This window comes from Gopherus flavomarginatus, chromosome 7 (assembly GCF_025201925.1).
Source record: "Gopherus flavomarginatus isolate rGopFla2 chromosome 7, rGopFla2.mat.asm, whole genome shotgun sequence".
In the NCBI taxonomy this organism is placed as follows: domain Eukaryota; kingdom Metazoa; phylum Chordata; order Testudines; family Testudinidae; genus Gopherus; species Gopherus flavomarginatus.
The window spans coordinates 61757520-61763519 of NC_066623.1; the positions used below are offsets into that span (position 1 = coordinate 61757520).

General features: G+C 43.1%; 1 protein-coding gene across 1 annotated transcript in view; it reads right to left on the reverse strand.

The window, feature by feature from the left end:
• The window catches only part of NMNAT2 (nicotinamide nucleotide adenylyltransferase 2), an 80390-nt gene extending 74822 nt beyond the window's left edge, over positions 1–5568 (reverse strand). The window contains exon 1 of the mRNA XM_050963597.1: positions 5388–5568. Within this exon, the coding sequence (XP_050819554.1) occupies positions 5388–5472 (85 nt within the window). The 5' untranslated portion in view covers positions 5473–5568. The remainder of the gene's footprint in view (positions 1–5387) is intronic.
• Between the last annotated feature and the right edge of the window lie 432 nt (positions 5569–6000).

The following is a 6000-nucleotide window of genomic DNA, read 5'->3' on the forward strand; positions in this document are numbered from 1 at the left end:
TGACGAGCAAATGTTTTCTGTCAGGTTTATGAGGGCCATTTCTTTACCTGAGAGACGAAGATGGTCTTTTGAATACACATTTAGTTAGTTGTTTGGAACATGTTATTTACAGAAAGCAGCACTGTTTTGCTCTTTGTTGAGGACAGAGTCAAAGAAGCCACAGAAACTAAGGGCCAAATCCTACTTGCCTATCTCACCTGGTTACTCCCACTGACTTAGTGGGCTGGCTTCCGTGAGTAAGATGACCAGGATGTGGTCTTAAAAGCCCAGTTCTGTAACCTTTGCTCACAGGAGCAGTCCTTACTCATACCAGTAATCCTACTGGGGTAAGTATGGGCTGATGGTTAAGTAAAGGTTGCAGAATTGGGTCCAAATTTATAATGTATTCATAGATTTTTAAGACCAGAAGGGACCTATATGACCATGTGATCTAACCTCCCACATAACACAGACCAAAGAGCCTCCCTTAATAACTTTTGCACCAAGCCTGTAACTTCTGATTGAGCGATAGCATATCTTTTAGAAAGGTACCGAGTCTTGATTTAAAGACTCCAAGTGAAGGAGAATCCATCACATACCTATATAAGTTGTTCCAATGGTTAATTCCCCTCACTTTAAAATGTGAGCATTATTTCTAGTCTGAATTTGTCAAGCTTCAGTTTCCAACCACTGGATCTCATTCTACCATTTTCTGCTAAAGAGCCCTTTATTAGCAGCAATCTCTTCCCTGTGTGGATACTCATAGACCTTGACCAAGTCACCTCTTAACTTTCACTTGGATAAACTAAATAAATTAAGTTTATTTAGTCTCTCACTAGAAGGCATGTTTTCCACACCTCATACCATTCTTGTAGCTCTTTTCTGAACCGCTTCCAATTTTTCAACAGCCTTTGTGAAGTTTGGACACCATCAGTGGACACAATATTCCAGTAATAGTCTCAGTAATCCCATATACATAAGGTATACCACCTTTCTAGTACTATTTGATATTCCTCTGCTTATATAGCCAAGGATCGCAATTGCTTTCTTAGCTACAGCACTGCACTGGGAGCCCATGTCCAACTGGTTATCTACCATGATCCCTAAATGCTTTTCAGACTTGCTGTTTTCCAGGATACAGTCCCCCATCTTATAAATATGACTTACATTCTTCATTCCTAGGTGTTTGACCTAGCATTTTGCTGTGCTAAAACATATGTTGTTCAAATGAGCCCACTTTACCATAGCTGGCATGGTCCCATCACTAATGACAAAAAAATTGGTGGAGTGGTAATCTCCAAATTGTACCAGCAATTATTTTATATTTTCTTCCAGGTTATTGATAAAGATGTGGAATAGCAATCACCAAGAACAGATTCTTGTGGGACCCCGATAGTAACACCCCTACTGGATGACAATTTCCCATTTACAATTGCTTTTTATGATCAATCAGTTAAACGGATTTTAATCCATTTAATATGGGAGGCATTGATCTTTTTTTTTAAAATGTTGATTTTTTTCATCAGAACGTCATGCAGGACTAAATGCTATACAGAAGTCCAAGTACATTATGTCAACACAGTTACCTTTATTAATAAAACTTATCTCATCCAAATACCATAATAAGTTTGTTTGACAAGACCTATTTTCCATAAAACTTTGTTGATTAGCATTGGTTATATTATCATCCTTTAATTCCTTGCTGACTGCATCTGATGTTAGCCTATCCATTATTTTGCTCAGGACTGATGTCAGACTATAGTTTCCAGGGTCCTCCTGTTTACCCTTTTAAAATATTGGCACAACATTTGCTTTTTTTCAGTCCTCTGAAACTTCCCCAGTGATTCAAGATTTGTTAAAAAAATCAGCTATAACAGTTCTGAGCACTCCTCAGCAAATTCTAAAAGAATATTTTTGGGTGCAAGTTATGCACTTATGATTTAAAAACATTTAACCTTAATAATTGCTGTTTAGCATCCTTCCTAATTACTGATTGAATAGAAAGTACTTCTTTATCATTGTAAGATATGAATACATCCTCAAGATTCTTTCTGAATGCAGAACAGAAATATTGACTACTTCTGCCTTTTCTGGACCAGGATTGATAAGTTTACCATCTTGATCTAGTTTCTGAGTTATGCCATTACTAGAATTTCATGTGTTCCTGGTATATTTAAATAACTACTTATTGTCCTTTAATCATACTGGCCACAGATTTATTTACTGATGCTTTTAGCTTTCCTTATCAATCACCTGCATTTACTAACTGCCAATTTGTATTAATTACTATCAGTGTCCACATTTTTCTATTTGTTATTTATTTATTGTTGATTTCATCTTTCATTTATGACTGCAGCATTGTGAGGGTATTTGTTTTTTACTTAATAAAACATTCTTAAACAATTTCCAATTATTCACATTTTTATATTTAAATATTTCCTCCCATCCAATTTTGCTCATAATTGTTTTCAGCTTTGGGGAATTGGCCATTTAAAATTACCAAGTACATTATTGGTGAGGACTATATTCTGCTTGCACATAGTAACGGAAATTAAATTGTGATCACTTGCACCTACACAACAATCAGTTTTTAGTTTGATTATCAATTCATCTTTCCTCATCAGAATGAGGACTAATACTGAACAACTAAGTTAGTCATATTATTTTGTGTATTAGAAAGTTATTTAACTTTTATAAACTCCATATATGTTTTACCAGCGTTAGCAATGAGACCTCTAGCATATATCTATCAGACTGAAATCCCCCATGATATTGCACTTTGTTCTTTCCACACATTATTGATAGATGATTGAGGAGCTGCTCTTTCTGTTCCTTGTTCTGATTCAATAGTATATAGCAGACCTGCCCCCTCTCCCCAGTACCTTGTCTTGTGATTTATCAGTTAGTGCATTGATCCATAAGCATTTCAGGTGCTGTCCTTCCAAACTGTCAGTAATTCTAAAGAAGGTAACACATTCTCTCCCCTTCTGTCCATTCTTTGTTCTAACTCGGGAGTTTCCAGTGATTTTTAACATTTCAGTCATCCGAATCATCCCACCAGGTTTCACTAATACAAATCAGAACAAATTCCTTTCAGAAATTAGTGTTTCTAATTCCCTTTTTTTTTTAAATCACCCAGGCTTCTAGCACTTAGTATTTTATTTGGCTCCCTGTTTAGTACCCTGGTCTATCACACACAAGAGCTAGAGCTGACACCTTGGTCCAGTCTCACATTTTCCAGACAGATAGGAAATGAAAATGCCATAGAGAATAAGTTCCTAGGAAAGAGAATATCCCAGAGAATAAGTGCACTCCAAAAGGCATCCCAGCCACATGTAAGGCCATGTTTGGTGTTTGTCTCTGGTTGTGCTGAATCAGGGGAAATTAAAATGGGAGAATCCAAGAACTTGAAAAGATGCACCAAGAACCTGCTAGAAAATAGTACTTAATGGTTCTCATTATGGTCTATTGTGGAGGTGCAAACTGAGCATTGATTCCCACCCTTTCTCTGCATGGTAAAGTGGTATAAAAATACTCAAAATACCTTTCTGCCCTGTACAGTAGCTTTGCTTTGAATGTCTTTACACATTATCTTAGATGTTGTTGTTTAAACAAGATCCAACCCAGTTTTGTGGGTAGGTGGATCATTTCAAAGGGAATGTTGCTCAGTTTCTAATGTAAATGTGATGGGGAGGGGTGTATGTGTATGTATGTATATATATATATATATATATATATATATATATATATATATATATATATATGGGGGGGAGGTATGAGTGTGCAGATCTCTCCAGACCCATATTTAAGAACTTTGGGGCAAAATAAAGTCTAGGAGAGGATTTTTGGACAATAGAGTTCTATATAGAGCCCTGTGTAAATAAAGGAAGATCTAGTGGATTCTTACTCATCTCTAGCTGTATAGATGCACACAATTTTATACTGAATTAAAATAGGTTGTGAATAGTACCCACATCTACTAACCTGACTTCACTCATGTTTATCCCTTTGGGGAGACAAGGTGGGTGAGGTGATATCTTGTATTGCATCAACTTCTACGGATGAGAGAGACTAGCTTTGGTGCTTACCCAGAGCTCTTCCTCAGGTCCTTTTGGGAATATTATGGGCCTTTTCTCTAGAGTAGTAGCAGGAACTTGTTCTGTTTCATTAATCCCTCAATGAGATGTTTAGCTACAATGGTGTGTAATTAGCCTTTAAAAATTCCAGGGCTTCCTAGCTAACATGACCTTGTCCCCTCACTTCCCTACCCCCACCAAACTGCGTGTGCTTCAATATATCACATATCAGGCTCACCTATCCCGCTCCTACTAGCAAGCAGGACATTTCAGCACCTTCCCTGCGGACAGCGCCCAGCCCTTAGCATTGATCTCTCACCTACCCCTGGCACTTCTCTCCTACTGGCACCAAACAATAGCTGCTGACGCTTTTCTGACACCAGCTAGCAAGCAGTGAACCCACTCTGGGCACGGTGCTCCTAGACCCACAGCAGCAAAGCCCCTTTCCTTCCTGCTGCCAGCTGATCCCACACAACCAGGGAAACCCACTCCCAGCCTAGTGCCACCAGCTCTGAGCCAGGCAGGGCCCCTCTCCCGTCCTACTGCCACCTGATCCCAGCCTGTCATATACCCCACCCACTCTCCACGGGCACCAAAGCTCAAACAGCTGCCTCTTCTCCCGAGGCCCCTGTCCAGTCTAGCAAACACCCGTCTGCCTTTGAACACACCCCCAGCCACCCCTCTCACCACAAATCCTGCGCCGCCATGAAATCTTCATCCGACTGACAGAGCCCCTAAAGAATCAACCAATGCCACATCTCCTCCTGCCCACTCCCACCCCCGGGGAGTTCCACACACACACACACGCCAGATTGATCCCCCTGGCCCATCCCACTAACAAAAGATCCCTGTCCCCAAAGCCCCTGCAGTTCCCAGCCTCAGCCTAGGCAGGCAGAGCCTGGCTGCCCCTGGCACTGATGGCCCCTTGCCTGACAACGAGCCATTGCACCTCCATCCTGCCCTGGGCTCTCTCTCTCTCACCAGTGACCCCTGCCATGCTCCTAGCCCTGCCAAGCCAGCCACGCAGGGCAGCCCTGCTCGCTAGGTGCCCAAGGAGGGTGAGCAGGTGTCTGTATATTAGGGGCTTTGTCTTGTATAGGCAACTATCTCCCCTGAAAATGTGTCCCCATTTTTCACCCCTGCTACCTGGCCACCTTAGCCCCAGGCCCAGGGCTGGTGCAATCCAGCTTCCCTGCGCCCCGGGCATGTGGCCTCCCCGCAGAACAGGCCGGCTCCGATGCAGCCAGCATCCTCCCTGGTGGCCCGGCGCCAGCAAATTCAATCGCACTGAAAAATACAGGGGCTGGGAGCTGGGGGGGGGGTGGGACTCACCGAACATCTGGATGTGCCCCTTGGTGATGGGGTTGAAGCTGCCGCAGGACAACAGGATAACGTGAGTCTTGGTGGTTTCGGTCATGGTGCTGCCTTTCTGCCAGCTCGCTCCAGCCTCTTTTTGTGTCTCGATGTGTCTGCAGAGGGAGGAGGGAGGCGAGGCGCAGCCGGCGCTGTGGGCTCCAAGGAGCCGAGCCAGACGCAAGCAGCATCTCTCCCCTCCTCCCTTAACGCTTTCAGAGCCAAAGAGGGGCTTGCTGGAGACAGACACACACACACAGGGCTTGCTGGAGACAGACAGACACACACACACAGGGCTTGCTGGAGACAGACAGACACACACACACAAGAGCTGCTGGAGACAGACAGACACACACACACCCTGGAGAGGGGCTGTTGGTGCCTGGATATATACTTACTCACACATGCACACCAGACAGGGGCTGCTAGCACCTGGGTCACATTCACATACACACCAGAGAGGGGCAGCTGGAGACTGGGTCACACCCCAAATTAGCTGTCACACCAGGATCTTTCTGGAGCCAGCCAAATTAAAATGCCTGATTAGAGAACAAGTTTAGCTGCTCCTACTGCCCCCAGACTCTGGACCCTG